Source organism: Malus domestica, chromosome 03, assembly GCF_042453785.1.
Source record: "Malus domestica chromosome 03, GDT2T_hap1".
NCBI lineage: Eukaryota > Viridiplantae > Streptophyta > Magnoliopsida > Rosales > Rosaceae > Malus > Malus domestica.
This window is the reverse complement of record NC_091663.1, coordinates 4195566-4213772: the sequence shown is the minus strand read 5'-3', so window position 1 is coordinate 4213772 and position 18207 is coordinate 4195566. Positions and strand designations below refer to the sequence as shown.

At 36.4% G+C, this 18207-nt stretch overlaps 3 protein-coding genes and 1 long non-coding RNA gene across 5 annotated transcripts; all 4 read right to left on the bottom strand.

The window, feature by feature from the left end:
• Positions 1-281: 281 nt before the first annotated feature.
• On the bottom strand, positions 282-2562 carry LOC114823879 (small ribosomal subunit protein eS26x-like). Its single transcript, XM_029099577.2, has 5 exons — positions 2310-2562; positions 2115-2207; positions 1851-1935; positions 1543-1673; positions 282-607 (listed from the first exon to the last, which is right to left on the bottom strand). The coding sequence occupies exons 1-5, from the start codon at positions 2310-2312 to the stop codon at positions 521-523; spliced, it is 399 nt and encodes a 132-aa protein (XP_028955410.2). The 5' UTR covers positions 2313-2562; the 3' UTR covers positions 282-520.
• A 2281-nt stretch (positions 2563-4843) lies between these two features.
• LOC114824094 (superoxide dismutase [Mn] 1, mitochondrial-like) lies at positions 4844-5209 on the bottom strand. Its single transcript, XM_070819489.1, has one exon. The coding sequence runs from the start codon at positions 5207-5209 to the stop codon at positions 4844-4846; it is 366 nt and encodes a 121-aa protein (XP_070675590.1).
• A 643-nt stretch (positions 5210-5852) lies between these two features.
• Positions 5853-9363, bottom strand: LOC114823878 (UDP-xylose transporter 3). 2 transcript variants are annotated; one of them, XM_029099574.2, is made up of 9 exons: positions 8849-9363; positions 8633-8681; positions 8357-8532; positions 7732-7916; positions 7449-7516; positions 7108-7240; positions 6766-6927; positions 6387-6659; positions 5853-6283 (listed from the first exon to the last, which is right to left on the bottom strand). In XM_029099574.2, the coding sequence occupies exons 3-9, from the start codon at positions 8475-8477 to the stop codon at positions 6176-6178; spliced, it is 1050 nt and encodes a 349-aa protein (XP_028955407.2). In that variant the 5' UTR covers positions 8478-8532; positions 8633-8681; positions 8849-9363; the 3' UTR covers positions 5853-6175. The 2 variants fall into 2 exon arrangements, with proteins under 2 accessions (XP_028955407.2, XP_028955409.2); XM_029099576.2 differs by having other exon boundaries at positions 8357-8501; positions 8849-9040.
• A 1507-nt stretch (positions 9364-10870) lies between these two features.
• Positions 10871-13814, bottom strand: LOC139194163 (uncharacterized). Its single transcript, XR_011578937.1, has 3 exons — positions 13705-13814; positions 11176-11224; positions 10871-11087 (listed from the first exon to the last, which is right to left on the bottom strand). It is a non-coding gene; the product is annotated as an uncharacterized lncRNA (long non-coding RNA).
• Between the last annotated feature and the right edge of the window lie 4393 nt (positions 13815-18207).

Sequence of the window (18207 nt, the reverse complement as noted above, 5' to 3'; positions counted from 1 at the left end):
TGGGCCGAATGCTTTAGCAACAAACTAGCAATAAGGAGAAAGCAAGAAAAATAACTGATTTCAACACTTGGATCCCAACTTTACCGATCAGAGATAACGAAAAGTATCACTAATGCAACACGAGACATAATGCGAGGATGAGAGCAACTATTATTAGAGTTCACGGACCAAAACTAAACTCATAACATCGTTCAAGGACCATGGCTACAATTTAGCCGAAAATCTAGAGTACCAAAATTTTCGAAAATAAAAATCTAGTGAAAACCAACACTGGATGAAAATTAACACAAAAATGAAAAATCTCTGGTTTTGAATCTCCTGCTACATTCTGCAAATAACTTCCCATAACATGATAGTATGACATATAAGACTAAAGTAGTACTACGATAGTACACATAAGTCATAACGGCGTCAAAGAAACATTCAAAGATAAAATGGAAATAGAGCAAGGTAGCAGCCAAAATTAAAAGACTCAATGCACATCCTCAAAGCAATCAAGCAGGTGATGCGATATGCCTTTTCATGGACGAGGAGCTGGCGCTCCAGCTCCAACAGGGCGTGGACCCTGACCAGGAGCACCAGGCGCACCAGGCCTAGGTGTATCCTCCTGAAATGCATAAATCGAAATTGAAAGGTTTAGTAAAAGAAAATGAATGATGAAAGCAAATGTACAAAATAAAAAATTACAGCCAAATGTGATGAAGACATAATACAGTTAACTTTCTAACACTCCAGCATCCCCAGCATTCCCTAGGTCACATAACAACATTGTTGGGGAAAAGGTTCCATACTACAGTCTCACATAACCAATTACAAAATGTCGCTTCCGAGTAGGAACTATCTAGCTAAAAAAGCAAAAGGCTAACATTCGGAAGACGGGATGTAGCCGAACTAGACAGATAGGAAGCAACGTGCATTTATAAGTACCGCCCTTCAAAATTTATCCTAATATTAGCAAATAAAAAACCTTAAATTAAGGAAGAAAGCAACAGCTGGATACGAAAAATCAGAAGCATTTATACCTTAGCAGGAGAAACTCCCTGACAGTAAATATGTTAATGAAATAATACTATGATAGCAGATATAAATTTGAAGTTAAACCCAAAATTGTTTAGCATGCGTTTTCAAACTCCTCAATGTCACTAATAATGGAAGTATGAGGATCATTTAACCAAATATCAAGTCAAAAGCTTAGGTACCAAATATGCATGTCCTAAAGGCAAAAGAGATAACATTCTTGCAGTTGGGTGCTTTTGAACCTCTTTTAAGAAAATTCAAGATGGCATTACCTCCTTCGCTCTTGAACTTGTTAAGTTTGTACAAAATGGACACTAATCCACGTAGGTATAATGTAGAATGTAGAATGTATAATGTATTAATTTCAGACACGAAATCCCCAAAAACACAAGTATTGAACAAACACAACACACACAATTTAAATGAAAGTATATCTCACACTGAACCGTAAACCAAATTGCACAGAGGCATAAACTAAAACAAAATAAGAGATTGAGATACATAGCGATGAAGTTTAGAGCATACCCGGCGCCTGAAACGCTGAGGGGGCTCACGGTTCCTCCTATTCTCGCGAGACCGAACCCTCACAACGTGGGAGTGGATGGCGCAAGAAACGCAGTATTGCATCTTAGCATACAGCTTAGGAAGGGTGTAACCTTCAAATCAAACAGCATTCCCAGTAAAACATTATCAGTACAATCATCAAAACAAATATAAAACTAACAGCAAAAAACATTATCAGCACAATCATCAAAACCAAAAACAAAAATAACACCGAAAACAAAACGAAGAATATTTTTACTGTATTAAACAGAAAGGGAAAGAAAAATTACCATCGTAAACACAAGCCTCCTGAACATCCCTAACTGCAGCCTGCTCAACAATGTTCCTCACCAGAAACCTCTTGATAGCTTTGTCCTTTTTAACACAAACCCAATAAATTAATCCTAAAACTAATACTAATTCAAAACCAGAACCCACTTAAAAAAATCCAAAAACTAATTCAAAACCCATAACCCATTTAGAATTTCAAATCTTTCACTAAGATTTAAACTTTAATAAAAATACGAGAAAAGAATAATTAGGTAAAAGCACACCTTGGGGCAGCATTTTCCGCAGTTGGAGCAGCGGATGAACTTCACGTGGCCGCGGCCGTGCTTGTTCCGGCCGCCGTTTCTTCTCTTGAAAGTCTGCAAACAGAGAGAGATTGAGATTTCCAAACTGAATTAAGTAAAATATTAGTCGTTAATCGTGTAATTCGGGGATGGAGATATGAGGTAGAGAAGAATTACCATGGTTGCTGATTTGCCTACAGGGAAGTCAAACCCTAAGCCGCCGTCTGGATCTGAGCTGCTTCTTCTGCCGCTGCCAAACGCTTCGGCGGCCTCTTAAGGTAGGAGGATATATATGTATGCGTTTTTTTTACTAGGGTTTTGCGGGGTCTTATGATCCATTCGGGGCGGGCCCGCTAAAATCTGTTCGTTGTCTCTCCCTCATTTTTTTTCATTCTCCTAAAAAATCAATCAATCAAAACTGCGTTTACTCAATCCATAAGGAATTTTGTTCACGAGTACTAAGTTATGTGAATAGGTCACAATATATTTTAAGGCGGATTTCAAGGACGAGAAAAACTATTAATAGAATTCAAGATCGAAAAATAAACTCTTGATTCAGATCAGAGACTTTTATTACAATTTAATTGTACATTACTGTAACAAACAATTTCATTATATCAATATTGATATCATTTCGATGTTATGTATGTTATGTGGATATCAATCTTATTAACCTATTGTCGTTTTGATACATTGGTAGTATTGTCATTTGAATATATTGGTTTCATAATAGTGCTATTTGTGAATGGTTCAATCCTTGCAAACTTCAATTTGTCTACCTTAGTGGTTTTTTTTCAAAATATTTCTTTTGCCATATTCATAAGAGAGACTTTTTTGCTTGCAGATTTGGATTCAGTTCTTTTCTTGTTATGCACACTCCTGTTTATTTATATCGACTAACTTTTGATTTATTCAATTCAATTGTCATAAATAAATGATGGTGTGTAGGGAAAAGAAAAACGTGTGTGAAAATCATCTCTATTTGAAAATGAGCAATAAAACCAATCGGCAGGGCACCGCAGGTTAGTCAATGATCAATGTGTTGCCATCACTAGAAATCCAGAGATTAAAAAAAAAAAAAGAGGATTTTCAAAAGGGAGCTACATGCTTCACCATCATCAACTTAAGTAATCATAAGTTGGAATACAGGGTTTATTACACACAAGAGGAAAGGAGATCCTCAAATAAACGAGTTACACAAAAGCTGATACACTATACAATTATGCATCGTCGAAAAGACAGGATGTCTCGGTACAAGTTTCGGAATCCCATCAACGGATGCATCTTATTCCTGCACAAAGTGGACAAACGCAACCTAAAAACTTAACGGGAAAATGGCTTTAGCCCTCAAGGACACACTTTCTTATACACTTCACTTGCGTATTTCCAGTTAATAACGTTCCACGCGTTCTTCAGACAGTCTGGCCTCGCGTTTTTGTACCGCACAAACGTCAATAATTCAAGACTTCAAGTTGCTAAGGTATATCCCGTAATGATCGAATCAAGTAAGATAGCTCGGCACATAGTGGAACAAAGCAGAACTCCGAAAAATGTTATGAAATCAAGCACTTTTGTTCATGTCAAGTAGTCATGAAACGGCCACGTAAAACTATCGGGGGTGCATAAAAAAAACCAAATGCAACCAATTTACCTGCAAGTAGTAAGCATGCTCCCACACATCTATCCCCAGCAGAGGTACATAACTTGCTCCTTTGGTCACAAGCGGATCCTGCATTAAGTTTACGTCAGGCAACATAATACACAGCGCAGCCAGAAAAATGGAATACAAGTTTACCAATAAGAGAAGCAAAAGTGTGTATTATACACCCTCAACCCAATCATGCCGTAAAAGTACCCTCTGAATTACCGAAAGGAACCGAGGAGTACGCAAAATGCAAATAGATCTAAAACTGAAAGGCAGCCCGTAACATCTCCAAATCCATAAATCCAAATTGTCAATAGCAAAGACTCGAACACCGTACCTGATTGAATGTGGTTTCGATAGAAGCTTCTTCTGATCTTTGTCAAGAGCAAGCCACTATCAAAATTGAAAAAAAAAGAAAAAAGAAAAAAAAGAAGCGTTAACTCTCAATACTTGAGTCTATTCGTTTTAGCGAAATCCATCCTAAAGAATTGAATGGAACAAATAGTAAAGCTAAGAAGTAGGCAAAACACGCCTACCACCCAACCGGAACCTTGCAAAGCGGCCCCTTCTGCATTCATTTTCTGAATCAGCGAACCTAAAGAACCAAAGCCATCGTCAATTTCGGATGCTAACGAACCCGTTGGAGGCTCCCCACCTCCTTCCTGCACATTGCATTTTATTAACCAATTTCTAGATAGAAAAGAAAAAGCCAACAAACTAATTCCAAACCACGATTTAAAATAAAGTTAGAACTTACTTGAACAGGGGTAAGATTCTTCCAGAAAATAAGTTTATATGACCTTCCACATTCAAATATACATTATTAATTAATAAACAAATAAATTAAAGGCCAAATCACGATTTCAGTCCATGCATTTTTAGCGAAGTTCCACCTTAATCCATATAGTTATGCTGAGAGTGTAAACCACATCGAGGAAATAAGAGACTTTGCATGTGCTCGAATTGCAACAATTATATATTAAACTACACAGTAGACATGCAAAATCACGACATTAGAAACTACGTGGACAATAGTCGAACTTCGCCAAAACTACAAGAACCAAACTCATGCCTTAAGCGTAAAATCAAAATCAAGTACAAGGTAGCACATTAAAAGCGAACCTCCGCCGTTGAATTTGATGGCGCTCTGTAACTCGACGACGGTGGATGGCTGCCCTTTGTTCATGGCCTGATGGAGGTTCTCGAGGGCGTTGTTGAAGCTGGTGACGTAGGTCTTGTGGTGCTTCTGGTGATGGAGCTGCATGATCTCTCCGCTAATGTGGGGCTTTAGTGCCCCATAGTCGTAGGGCAGGTCCGGCAGCGTGAAGGTCTTCAATCCGCGGACCGAGACAAGCCCTAACCCTAACCTTCCGCCATTGTTGCTCAGAGTTAGCCCCGTTAGGGATTTCCTGCTCAGAGTTCTCACCGCCATTTCTCACTCTCGCACTCCTCCTGTCGGTTCTCATTCGGCAAATGTCAAACCGGAGAAACTTGTGGTACACGTAAGCTGGATATCGTGGCACGCCTGCTTTTTATAACGAACAATAAAACACCAAATTACATTTTTGGTCACCATAGTTTCACTTATTTTCAACTTTGGCGCATGTTATTTCGGTTTTGGTAATTTTAGTCCCAAAAAAACTCGACTTGGGTAGCCGATCACGTCAGCCGTAGGATAGCTCCCTCACTAAATGTGGGATCCCTTGGGTTTTGGTCTTGCATGATCTCAGCTAGCTAGTGTGAGAAGTGTCCTAATCAGGTAATTCTATCAGAATTTTTATTTTTGTCAAGTACTTCTGTGAAGAAAATTAAACGTCTTGTGTTGACAATATGTTCTAGGGAAATAAACGATGCCTCACATGTAGCAATTGCATAGTGCCACATCGAGTTTGATCTCCAACTACATGTCTGAATTAAATTCACAGTCTAATAACATAAGCATCTGACGTCTACAGACCAAATAGCGGTTTAGCATTTTCATTGTCTTCACTAAAAAGGATGAGCTCAAGCCAACATGGCTCCTTGCTTTGTGAGGGTCAAGAAAAAATATCTATTTTACGTAATCTTACTCTTGCTTTGCAAATAAAATGTTTTCACTGTCTTCACTAAATAACACTTAGGAATACTTTTTAGTATTTGGTGGGTACAACAGAAAATTTTCAGTATAAATCCGATTTGCCAAACCCGATTTCGACAAAATTAATTACCAAAACTGCTATATAAAATAAGAAAAAAGAGACATTTCTTTTACTCTGAAGCTTACTACTACACTGGAAATCATAAACCCATACAACTCCCCAGATTGAAACCTCTCGCCGGCAACATCTTCATTGCCTGAACAGTTTTGCCCCCACTAAATTTGATCTACCACAAATGAACTCAGAGATCGCAAAGGCTTTTAAGCTTGTAGGTCCTTGTTCTTCCATACAGGAATTTTCAGATCGTCCCCTAGCATCCCACTACCATTTTCCACACCTAATAAAGGATCACCTTCGCTTTCTCTCGTCTGCAACCATGTGGCGGATAAGAAGTATCAGCAAATTATTCGGCACAGAGTGGGAATTACACAAAGAAACATGTGAATGAGATATGAAAAAAATGGTAAGCACCTGGGGTAACTGTTGGGATACTTCATTAGCCTTCCGCTGGCTCTCGAGAGTGCAATAATAAGAATAGAGCACCATTCCGACTATAGCAATCAATATCCCCAAAATGTTGCGCCAGCTAAATGGATCGCGAAGTAGAATGTAGCCAAATGCCAAAACAAGGCACGTTTTCAGATGTCCAAGGACCTGATAGGTTACTGCAGACGTCCTTCCAATAACCAAAAATGTACTGAAGTTCACAGAGACAGATATCAGGCAGGACAGAACAATGAAGAACTGCAAAATAGACAACATCACGGTTACAAAAAATAAAGGATATCACACAGAGAAATGTCGGAAAGGGGTTGGGAAAGGCAGCGCTTGGGAAATATTGAATACTCACCAGCACTTGAGGGGTATACGCAAAAGCAAAAACATTTTGATTAGTCAAAAATCCATCTAGAAATGGACCGATGACAAATAACGTTATTGCCTGATAGGGGCAAGACTGGTACAGAAGTTGGGTTGATGAAACTTTGAACTTCTTCTGGATCGTATTGGTCATCTGAAATAGCTGTTAAGGTCTAAAACAATGCATCCTTTCTTGATGCCATAAAGTAATCAGTAAAGAATGCAGATCTTTTCTCTTTGATTTGCTTGCTTTTCTTATCAAAAGCACTTCGTTTAAACGTTAAACATGTGACAATGCATCTAATGAAATAGAACTCAGTTCAAGTTAGGATACAATCTGAGCAACACAAGTTGTTAGAACTGCCAGCAGGGACAAAAAGGAACCCAGAGCATTGAGCTGAAGATCCGTCACTGTTGCAACCCCAACTCCCAAAAGAAGGATAGAGAGTGAAAACTGCACACTTCGACTATTATAAGGTAAGCATGTCAGATCCAGTATGCAGTTGTATCAGTTGAAAATTCAATGCAATGGTACATCGAAACTAAATTTAACCACACAGGTAAATAGTGAAGCAAATATAACATCCTAGGTAGAAACCATGCAGGGTTTAGTTCAAACTAGAATGAACTACAACAAATTCATCCACTACAGATTGATCTATGATAAATACTGACCTGAATTTCTTCTTAAAGAAAAGGGTTTCCAGAAAAACAGTACAGGGGATGATCGCCAGTTTTGTCATCTGAAATAGAAAATTAAGGGGAAAAAAATCTACAGAAATCAATAATTTACATGAAAATTTTAAAATGCTGAAACGGTAACTTGATAGATTTTGAATGAAAACGTACTAACATAGCTAAAGAAGTAAACAATCAAAGCATGAATGGGATCATAGTACAACACTAAAAATGGATGATATCTCAAGTAGAGGGAGGCAGGAACTAACAAAAAATTTACCTGGTAAAAACCAACGGAATTGAAACCCAAGCTAAGATTCAGAAGGCCTATAGAGATTCCATTAAGAATTCCAAATCCCATTACAGAACGAGGATCAAAAGGTTTGTGTTCAAAAAAATTCATCCATAATGCTACATGAAGCGAACAAAATGTGACCAGAAGATGCCAGCTTGTCAAAGTTGTGGCTGCATAACCCATATTGCCATATTGTGATTTAGTACATTAAATGACATTGACAAGGCGTTAGTACAATATCATGATCATTAGCATGATGTTAAGTAAAAGAAACTATATAATTACAAGAAACAAAAGCAAGTGAGCTGAGCAATCTTTGTAACACATTATGGCTTTTTAAATGAATCACCTTAGAGAATACACACGAGAATTCTCAAAACATCAACATATTTTCTACATTCATGAATCATGACCAACCATCCCGTCGGTTCCCGTCAAAGTAACCACATTCAAGCTTTGAAGACGCACCGGCCAAATTAACTAGAGCAAATTCTTTGCCAACAGTATATGTATCTAAGCAACCAAATTAAAGAATTCCAACCACCGAAACAAAGCAGAAAACCAATACATACATATGCCAAATTTCATATCAAACATGTGCATTACTCACCAAAAGTGAAACCAAGTGTGCTAATAAGGGCCTTGTTGCAAATCACGATCGATACCGACGACACCACCGACAAACTCAGAGCCCCAATGGTCCCCAGCCGGAACTTCTGGTTCTCTCCCATTTTCTACCGTCTTGCACTCTTTCCCTGAATTCAAAGCCCCAACCTTTATACGGATCTAGCAAATCCCACACAGAAAAATTCAACCAGTTTCAATCAATTTCCAGCCAAACTCACAAAACAAACATTCCATAAATGCCCACATTCAAAATTCCCACCTCATCATCCGAAATATCAGATTTTTTTCAGGCGCAGAGCAGCTCAAAACTGCAACACAACAACAATGGCAAACACGTAAAATTACCAAAAGCCACATTTACTGGCTCCAATTTTCGATTACGAAGCCATAGATCTGCTTCTTCCTAAGAAACACCAAACCAACAGGGAAAACGAGAGAGAGAGAGAGAGAGAGAGAGAGAGAGGGAGAGAGTTACCGTACGGAAACGAAGACGCGAAAGCTGGAATCGACGAACGACGACCAAATCAAATCACTCAAACACTAATCACTGGGATTGCAAGAATCGAGCGTGGCATTGATGGCGGGCATCGCCAGCATGTGTTCTTCTTTTAATAAACAATGATATGAATTTTATTTTCTTTTATTTTCGGATTTTTTTAGACTCTTTTTTTTTTTTTTAAAGACTCGTATTACTCCGCATTTGTCGTTTTTTACAAAGAAAATTAATAAAAATAATTTGAAAATATTAATTTTTAATTAAAATAATAAAAAAATATTATAAATAAATAGTACCATGAATGCTTTTTTAGATTAAAAATATTATTTTTGTTAAAAATAAATAATACCCAAAATGTATCATTGAAACTTCCTTTTTTTTATATTTGGATGCGAATTGTCTCGATTCTGTGGGTCTTTGGATTTTGGGTTGATGAGATTCGAAATTAACGTGGATATGGACCGAATTCTTACCAAATTCTGTGTTATTCGCTCATTTGGCACGTACGGTGGATGGTAGGGAAGTAAAGGACCTTCCATTTCTAACGACCACCGACAATGTTATATGTGTGTATATATATGTTAACATATTTATAAATTATAATAGTAAGATACGGAGCGAATAAAAACTTTTACGTTGCTTATAGAAAGATTAAACTCAAAATTATAGGCGACCTACAAAATTAAACTTCAGAAAAACGATCAAGCTACAAAATAAGAGACGAGTGTTACCATATGCCAAGAAAATAAGAAAACAACACACCTGACATTAATATATTTTAATTAATATGCATATACTTTAAATTGTGGACAACCATGTCCTTTAAATAAAAATAATGTTGTATTTATATATGTATACAAAGAAATTCTTTTGTGCGTGTAACAATGTTTGTTGACAATAAGGGATTATTCAACTTAGGTCAGTTTGAAATGACCTAATTTTAGATCTAATTCAAACTTAGGTCAGCATGCATTAACCTAATTTTAGATCTAGATCTGTAGTAGATACATTTTATCAACTAATTATGCTTTAATGATGTATAAATATGTAAGGTAAGTCCAATTAGAAACGTCAAACACTTGTATTTTGTACCAAAGAGAAATGGACATTACAATTTTTTTTTTTTTTTTGAACAAACGATATAATCTACACTAAATGAGAGTGGGTTGACTTAGCCTCACAACGGGCTAGCAATAATGTAATTCAAATTCGGGTAATCACTTACCACTCCACTCTCTTATTTACCCACCATCACTTCTCTCTTCATTTCTCACCGAATCTCTCTCACACACACTCCACTCTCTCTTGTATTATGTGTATAATGCTAGCAGAAAAAGTGACAGTGGAGGTTGTCCACTCTAGAGAAATATATTGGCGATAATACTGGATGATATTCATGTGGAGGTTGAGATAGGAGGACCTCAATTTTGTTAGATTTTAGATGCTGTTATCTTGTAAAATGTTAGACAACTTCATTCACTTAATATTATCTAGTTAAATTCGTTCTATTTTCTCTTCAGATATTGTTTCTAATCTTAATACCTCACCCAATTCGTGAACTTGAGTTAATGTTTTTTTCTTTCCAATTTTCTTCTCAACTGATGCAGTTTAACTTTTATTAATTATAGATCGATATAATTAGTATGTGAGTGGCAGGAACCCGGATGTAATTCATGTGAAAAAAATTTCAATTCTTTTTAAATAAATTTGGTATAGGGCAAGTTTACACAAAAGTGCTCACTCAGTTGAGAATGGTTGTCAGACCTGCCAGAATGAAGGCACAAATAAGGTTCTATTGTGCTTTACCTTAATAACACAAACAACTATATTGTGCCCCTTGACCAAAGAACACACTCATAAAGGGCACGCATAAAATTATTGTTGTTGCACTATTGCTATTTGTCTATGAGCACATATGTTGGTGCTCTTTGGCCTCAAGGGACACAAATAATTTATTGTGCGTGCCCATATTTTTTTGTAGTGTCAAGTGCTATGCATATATATGCAACCGAAGAACTTGTATAACGACCGATTTCAGCAATCTTGGTCCAAGATTTCAGAGATTTGTCATCGTAGTCAATTTCATACAATGCAAAGTGAGTTACAGGGAAGGTCAAGCTAGTAATGCTTTCATCGAGAATATTAACAATTTCACCAGCCTTTTTCCTTTCTTCTTCCGTCAACTTCCCTTAGAGGAGACTCAAATATGGCATAGAACCTGCATCAAATATTGCAGACACACAGATTACATATGTACATTCCCGTCAACACGAGAAGAAATTAAGTTACTGTAAACAACAACTTACTATTGTAGAAACCGAAATGGTAGCTCCAACGTTGGCCATTTTCAAATAACTGAGAAAAGAAGGTTTAATGATAAGTGAGTCTATTCAAGCTCAAGAAACCAAAACGAGAAAGATGAAAAGGAAAGAAAACATCAAGAAAATGAATATGTATTAACAAGGGATCGAGAAAATATATATCTTTCGATCCATCAATAGTGAAACACACTGGTGATAGTAATTCTTAGTGACTACTTGATCAACTTTAGCAACGATGTCATCCATAGGGGCAAATCTAAACTTGTTAAGGGCATTCTCACGACTCATCATCTAGATGGATCCCAAGATGGGGATGTGAGGTTCGATCTCCGGCCTACCAAACTCTGCCTGTAGGCCCTCCATCACCTTCTTGATTCTATGGCAAACATCAGCCGGTGGAATGGCCCAAACCGAATATGAGTACAACCTCCTGCAGCTTTCCCTCTCCCCATCGCATCTTCATCTTTATCTGAGCAAGTATTCTCTATGCTCTCAAGCTTGTCACTGCGTCCCATGACCGAAACTATGCTATTCACATAAACAACATAATCGTTATCTTCTGTTTCAATGGGAATATGCTTAAGCTTTTTGGTACAAAGATTAAAGAAAACCACGTGTCCATCACTGTCAACCATAAGACACTCATCGCCCAACAACGCCACAGGTTTAGACCTACGTATCTGATCATCTGTGCCCTCAATAGTCAAGTGTTTTGTCCAGGCACCCTTAAAGTCATCATCCATCACCCACATTTCATAAGGTTCAGGATATCGACAACTGTTCACACTAAGGGCAAAAAAAGCAACTGATTCGTTCCAAACAGTAAGCTTCAAATAAAGGTGATCCGACCGGACAAACTGTTGGAGCTCAGATGGTAAGGGTATACCGTGAAATACCTCACAACTTGTATCGAACGAAATGATCAATGTCCCATTCGCATGGAATCGATGCTCAACTGCGTCAAATGGAAATAATTCCTTATCTTGCTCAATTCCCAGCCAATAACACATTCCCTTGAAGAACATCTGGAAATACTCAGGCCAAAACAAAGTAGTTTCGGTTTCTAAAGAATCGGTGTTGATCTCTTCCCAAAAATCACAACCCATGGTGTATACTACTGCTTTGTGCCGACTAAGAAATCTCCGGCATGTAAGAATATGAGTATGAGATAGAGAAGTTTTAGGACCGGTTACAGGTATTCAATTTGGATAGAAAGTCCTATTGATGAAAGGAATGCTGATCCTTGACTGAAAAGGATTTTGGTTAGCATTAGGAAACAAGTGTTTGTTTCCGATGAGGATTTTGATAGGAAATCCTGATCTATTTTGGTGAAGTCTATATGTATATATATAGTGACCTCTCTTCTCACAGAACTAACGCTCATATTGGACCATAACCTATCTGTGAGTCGAGCTCTTGACAATCTGCAAGAGAAGAGAATGATCACTGAAAGTTTGATGCAATGGCTACGAGTTCTGGTGCAGCTGCAGGTATGTTTTCCCTTCTGTTATTTATGTGCACATAATTGGGTTGGTTTCCTTTTGTTTGTGGTTCTTGTTTTGGTCTTTGTGTTTGTTTGTTTACAAGTTCTTACACGGCAGTCTTCATCTACCTCTTGAAAATAAGTAGTAAAGGTCACAACTTTGTACTCGTTAGACATGGGATCATAGCCAAATCCAGTATGAAAACCAGTTTTGAGATGGTCTTGCCCATCGTAATCATCCGGCTGGTCCAAGGGCCACATTGGAAGGCATGGCTCATCGGGAATACGATTGAATTCCCCAATTCCGGGATTGCATAAAACTAGGCTACTCTCACTAGATAGTAAAACGATGCCATTGCAGTGGCCTTGGATACTAAATTGTTTTTCCGAGACTCCGATCTTTTGAACCAAAGAATGAGGAATAATGATGTCCTGGACACTAACAAGAGAGCAGCTATTGCTATGCTCGTGATCAATATTATCATCGTCTTTGCAAAACTCAAGAAATGATAATACGTCTTCAGTCTCCTCCTTCTTAGTGGTGCTGTTACACTTGGGGTCCTCCTCCTCCTTATGCTTCCGCTGCACTACTAATCGCTCCAAAAGGACGTGAAGAGTGGTGAGATTGTTGTTCGCGGAGTTGGAGAGGTGCTTTGACACGAAACCCGGATTGTTGATGAGAGCAAACCACCATTTAGAGACACATTTGAATCGCATCAGAGTTTTGGGAGGCAGAGTTGGTAGGATTTTCACCAACATATCTTGTCCCATTTTCATTTTGATGCTACAACACTACTCGCGCTCCCCCTCTAACGATAAACAACAAATTATGATAATTTTTTAATTAAGATTTCTAAGAAGAAAAAAAATCATATACAGGAAACTGACTGACATTTTAGATCAAAACCTTGATTAATTTTCGGAAGCAAGGTTCAATTATATAAATGCTGATGTGTGTGTGTGTGTATCATCATCATAGAAACTGATCTGGATTAGTAAGTAAAGATTTAATTAATTGTTGCAGAAATTACCAGAGATGAAAGAGACCCCCGCAGGAGAAGGAGTCAATGGAGGCCATGCCAGCCGGCGTTCTGTTCTCTGTGACTGTGAGTGGTGCAATGCAACTGGGAGGGATTTGTTTCAAGTTCAACTCTTTAATTTTATGGGTGTTTCTAATGCAAGGTCGCACGCAAAGTTCGCACTTTAGAAAACGCTTTAATTTTATAAAATGATAGACCAAGTGTGAGAGTTGCATTGTTCGAACCCACACCCTCAAATTTGGGCCGATTCAATATCATTCATTATTTGTTTGCAGGCCTTATATGTTATATGCATCTTATCTACCAGCTCTGTTTTCCATTAAGAATTTAAGATTGTCTTATTACACGATTACACTCACCCTATACCATTAATATCAAGGATATTATTTAAAGTATACTATCATAAGATTAGCCTAGGCCCTAGGATACTATCATAATATTAGCCTAGGTCCTAGGATTTAAATCATTAAATCAGTTGCTTTAATCACAAGTATTATCCTATTATTCACAAGTGTTACAAGTCTGGTTCATAAGATCACAAACTATAATAGCGTATCCATCCAATAGTGATGGAACATCATCTTAGGTTGGATGGATATGACCAAGTGTGAGACTTGTGTTATTCGACCTCACAACCTTACAGTTTGGCTGACTCGATATCATTCATTATTTGTTTGTGGGCCTCATGTTATTTGATTTTAGCCCAAGTTCATTTTATTTTGTCACATCATGTCCACATAATGAATGTGGATTATGCAGGACTTCATTTTCACCCGAGTCATATTGTGAAGATGCGTTATTTGGAAAAGGTAAAATATTTGCATTCTTTATGGAATAGATATGAATCATGTCCATTTTAGTGTATTGAGATATGCATACATTGCATCTCTATTTCTTATTCTACATTTGGTGGAAGGTATATATGCATCTTATTTGCCAGCTCTGCTTTCTATTAAGAATTTAAGATTGTCTTATTACACAATTACACCCGGCCTATACCAGTAATATTAAGAATATTATTTAAAGTATTTTATTATAAGATTAGCCTAGGCCCTAGGATTTAAGTCATTAATATCAATTGCTTTAATCACATGTGTATGTGTTTGGTTCCCCTCAATAGAAAGTTAGATAAAAAGACCCAAAACCATTGACTAACATTTGCTTTAATCACATGTGTTGTTTCCCCTCAATAGAAAGTTAGATAAAAAACCAGAACCATAAGCATTTGTTTAATATTTTATTTCTTCAATTTAAACCCATTGACTACATTTTTTCTCAACAAAAAAAGGCAAAAAAAAAAAACCATTGACTACATTGCTACCCCCAATTTACTTTTCATATTAGATTGATGAGTAAGATAATTTTTAGGTTCAGTAATTCTTTTTTTTTTTTTTACATCTGTTTTTCCCATTTGTGAGCAACGCATAGAAACCACGCATTATACCATTTTTTTTTTCATATTTTATTTGTCATTATTGTATATATTATTTTGGTTTTGTATTTGGTTTGAATTTTGAATTTTGAGTTTGTTGTTTTTGTTATTGTACCATATATGGAGGAATCATTTGTATTGAAATTTTGCATGGTGAGAACCTTAACTACATGTGTTATAATTATATATTCTTTTTGCTTCTACATGTCTTAGAACTTGTTATGGTGATAACTCATAATCGTGTTTATATCTTTGCTTTAGGTATATAATCGTGTTTAATTGGAGCCAACAGTAGGCAAAATGCTACTATATTAGTACTAGTCAAATAAGGCATCATTGTGGTGATTGCCATCTTTTCAATTACGTTATGAGAATGCACTTTGTTGGACCTTTGTTACGATAATATTTTGTATTTATTATGGTTTGGTAGAAACGTACTTGCAAGTAAGTTTCTTTGCTCTGTTGAGAATATAAGTTGATTTTGTCCCATATTTTTTATGTTTGTGCATTGGCTCAAATGTACCGGGTAACACTTTTAATTTGGTACATTATTGGACTGCAACTTTGTAATGTACCAAGAGTTTGGTACGTCATTTAATGTTATGCTGACATATATTGATCGTTTGGTACGTAAAGTTTTTAGTTTTGAAACGTATCTGTCTGGAAAAACGTTATACATTGTGTGTTTGTAATGTACCAGAAGTATGGTACGTTACTTAATGTTACACTGACTTATATTGATTATTTGGTTCATGAAATAATATTAAATTAGATCATTCCAGGCGTTTGGTACGTAAAATTTTTTTATTTTTGAACCATATCGGTCTGGAAAAATATTATACAATGTGTGTTTGTAATGTACTAGGATTTTGGTACGTTACTTAATGTTATTGTTTGGTTCATGAAATACTATTAAATTAGATCATTCCAGGCGTTTGGTACGTAAAGTTTTTTATGTTTGAAACGTATCGATCTGGAAAAACGTTATACAGTGTGTGTTTGTAATGTACCAAGAGTTTGGTACGTTACTTAATGTTACACTGACTTATATTGATCGTTCGTTTCATGAAATAATATTAGATTAAATCATTCCATATGTTTGGTACGTAAAGTTTTTTATTTTTAAAACATAAGAGGCTGGCGAAGTATTGTGTGTTAATCCAAATGTACCAATGATGTGGTTTGTCTTTTGTCATTAGTTAGACAATTAATGATCAATTGGTATTAAACTATCAACTAATAGGTACGTTAATTAGCGTTATATTGACACATTAATACGATAAGTTTGAACTATTGTAAATTACTGTGTAAATTACTGTGCGATATAGATACTATTGATTATCAAATGGTTCCATGATATATGGGTTTTTGAGATATTGAGAATATTTTGAAAATGAGCTGTCTTTCAAAAGTGTATGATAACTGAGCTGTCTTCAATGTAATCACAAGGATTGCCATCGTTGTGCATGATAGTTGCAACTGCGTGTGAGCAAGGGAAACCTTTAATCTGCCACTGACAACATGAACAATACCATTTTTCCAAGTCCACCATCATCGAGTCATCGCTACGTACTTCAAATACAAACTCGCTTGACCGGCTAATGTGCCAATGTCTTCCCACCTCCAATAACTTATCCAACTGGTTTTCCATTTCGGGGCATAAGAGTTCCATTTCTCTGCAGCAATACGTCTCTCAACATTCATCACCATCAATTTAACTCTTATGCTTTCTACCAATTGGAATATTGGTAATAATCGTTCTTTCCTAATCCAAGAATCGAATGACTCGGCAACATTTGACCACATTTCACCGTACTTGCCAAAAAAAAAGTCAATCAAAACACTACATAATCCTGACATTATGTTGTTCCATAACCAAGATTTCATACCAACTGAAAACTCCTAAAAAATATATTGTTGAATGAAAGCATAATACGAGAAGGAATAAAAATGAGGAAAATGAATAGTGGTAGGACGACAAGTCTTAAACCAAATCATGTACACAAGCACCTCTACAATTAAAACTCAACATAACAATTGTACCTGGCACCTAAAAAGAATGCATCTGAATAGTTCTCTTTGGGCAAGTCCTCCAAAAATTTGTCAATTAGTCCACCACCCTTTTTTCTCAGAATCTGCAGGTTTACATCGAACACTTCTGGAGTGGATGAATAAGCACATTTATCAATATAAAATAGTGAAAACACCCACTAATTGAAATGGATGATGCCATTCAAAATTCAAAAATGAGGATCACAAAATTTAAACGTGGGAGAAGAAACAATATGCTCAAATGTGGGAGAAGAAACCGGCTTCCTAAAGAATAGGCACGTACATAAATATATCTACATAAAAGGATATATATGGAATTTAATAATTAACATATTAAATTAAAAAAACACAATAATGACTTGTAATCTAAATAAATATAAAAATGCTAACATGTCTATTGTTTAGGCGTCCTAATCAAATTTTGTATTAGAACCAATGTTTAATCTAAAGAGTATTAGAAAAGTGAAGGGGATTCTAATTTTCCCATATATCTATCTTATAGGTAATCAAATGAATATGTTAAGTAAATATTTTCATAGATATAGACTATACAATTCAACCAAAAAAAAAAAGTGTTTTAAACATCAATATCATAGGTAAATAATTTGTATATAATTAGGATTTTTTCAATTTAATTCCATATTTACCATAAGGGGAAAAATAGTCATAATACTAAGTGGGTTTCTTATTGATTGATATTCATGTCATTCAGGTCGAATGAAGGTTCTGTTGGTATATGGTCCAGCCCATGATCAATGTTCTAGATTATTCTAGTAAGCAAGAGATGAGGCTGGAGCTTGCTAGACAATTCTAGCATGTTATTAAGTTGATGGAAGAAGCTAGAGAGTACTAGCTTCCTTGGTTGCAAATGGAAAGATCTAGAAGCTACAAGTATGTGGCTAGTCTAGATTTTTCTATACTAGAGGTTTGAAGAAGGAACTAGAAACTAGTAGAATGCCAAGCCCTCACCTATAAATATGGGTGTGATGTAACCAATTGAGAACCAAGAG